We start from the raw sequence: 1991 nt of genomic DNA, 5'->3' as shown, positions 1-1991 counted from the left end.
CCAAGTAAATAACACTGTCAAGGTCCAGAAAAGTATGAAAGACATCGTCAGAATAGTCCATCTGCCATCAGTGGTTCAATCTGAATTTCATGAAGCGTCGAGAATATTTGTGTACGCAAAGAAAACAAAAATAACGACTTTATTCAACAATTTGTCTCCTCTGCGTCACTGTAGCGCCATTTTGGAGAGTATTCACTGAACGTAAGCTGCGTATACTGTTCTACTTCTCTGTGTCAGCCGCACCACATGGATACGTTTTCTACGTTTATTTATGCTTTGATTTGAACGAAAACAGCGCATCCATGTGGTGCGGCTGACACAGAATAGCGTACGCAGTTTACGTTCAGTGAATACTCTCCAAAATGGCGCTACGGAGGAGACGAATTGTTGAATAAAGTTGTTATTTTTGTTTTCTTTGCGTACAAAAATTATTCTCGACGCTTCATGAAATTCAGATTGAACCACTGATGGCAGATGGACTATTCTGACGATGTCTTGCATACTTTTCTGGACCTGACAGTGTAATTTACTTGGCAGTCAATTGGACAGTCACAAGCCTCCCGGTTTTCATCCAAAATATCTTAAATTGTGTTCCAAAGACGAACGAAGCTTTTACAGGTTTGGAACGACATGGAGGTAAGTGATTAATGACAACATTTTCATTTTTGGGGTGGAGTAACCATTTAATAGTTTATTCGTAGTTTATAAATTGTAGCTTCTACTTTTAAATAAGTGTAATAATCATGTAATAAGTGCAATAGAAATGTCTTTCTTTATTGTCACTGTAATTTACAAATTATTATTTGTAAATGAATAATTATGAGACTGTTTTGCATTTAACACATATGCCTTATTTACATAATTATAACTCCCTGTTCTGTGTGACTTTTTAGAATTTTTTGAGATTTTTTTATTTTAGTGACATAGGAGAGGCCCAGTGGAAGAAAATTATCTGTATACTGGTATATTGCAACTATTGTCACTTTAAATTTTTTTCTGCCTGTTAGGTTATTATTATAATTTATTATTATTTTTTTTGTACTTTATTTTTTTAAACTCTATTTAGGATTAGGTATTATATATATAGGGTTAAGGGATCTGAAATATATCTATGGTTCATGAAATCATGAAAAAGTTATTAAGTAATAGCAAATAAATGTTTATTTATAAAGTAAATTCCTACACATTTATGATGAATGTTTTTTTTTTTATATATTTTTGGGAAACTTACTATGAAATAATTGAACAAATATCAAGTAAAGGTTAGAAACACTTAATTAATCTAATGGCAATTTAGTTTTTTTCGCGACCTAATCTAAAGTGACTATTGAATATTTTCTCCTAATAACCATAAACAATGACTTTACTACTGAAGAATCACTATTTGTATATATTAAGGTATTAACAAGAGACTACAGGTTTGAATGAACTTTAAACGAATAGTTTGCGAATGATTTAGAGGTTAATTCAGGATAATTGGGACCTTGTACCTGAATGTACCTGAATTGAACCTATAAGTGCTTTGTTATTGTATACTTATTATAAAATGTTACAAAAATGACACTCTCTGTCTCTATGTACATGTGTGTTTATTATAAATGTGTAAGTATGTGATAGTGAATGTTTGTACATGTGTATGTGTTTGTAGCTCTTACCTTCTTTTTGTCCCTCATGGAGCCTTTCCCTCTCACCATGATCTTACATCCTGTCTCTGCTTCCAGCTGTTTGGCTGTGAGCCCCCGCGGGCCCAAGATCCGGCCCACAAAATTAAACTGCAACACACAAACACACACATCTCACTCATTGCATCTGCGTCCGGATGGAGCGATAAAGGATTTGACATTTGACAAGTCCCAGTTTGCATCAACAACACTATAAAATGTACATTTCATGTTACTTTTGAATTTCTTCTGTATAGTGAAGCATTATTATGCAGGGGGCAATACACATAATATTCTCAAGTTTGAAGTAATTTTAATGTAATTCGTAAC

General features: G+C 33.2%; 1 protein-coding gene across 1 annotated transcript in view; it reads right to left on the bottom strand.

Annotated features, from left to right (window-relative positions):
* The window catches only part of LOC107669555 (protein quaking-like), a 54048-nt gene that overhangs the window by 745 nt on the left and 51312 nt on the right, over positions 1-1991 (bottom strand). Inside the window, exon 3 of the mRNA XM_016461840.1 lies at positions 1656-1772. Coding sequence (XP_016317326.1) covers positions 1656-1772 — 117 coding nt within the window. The remainder of the gene's footprint in view (positions 1-1655; positions 1773-1991) is intronic.

The sequence above is a fragment of the Sinocyclocheilus anshuiensis genome, unplaced genomic scaffold, assembly GCF_001515605.1.
Source record: "Sinocyclocheilus anshuiensis isolate Anshui unplaced genomic scaffold, SAMN03320099.WGS_v1.1 scaffold460, whole genome shotgun sequence".
Lineage (NCBI taxonomy): Eukaryota > Metazoa > Chordata > Actinopteri > Cypriniformes > Cyprinidae > Sinocyclocheilus > Sinocyclocheilus anshuiensis.
This window is presented reverse-complemented; position numbering and strand designations above follow the sequence as displayed.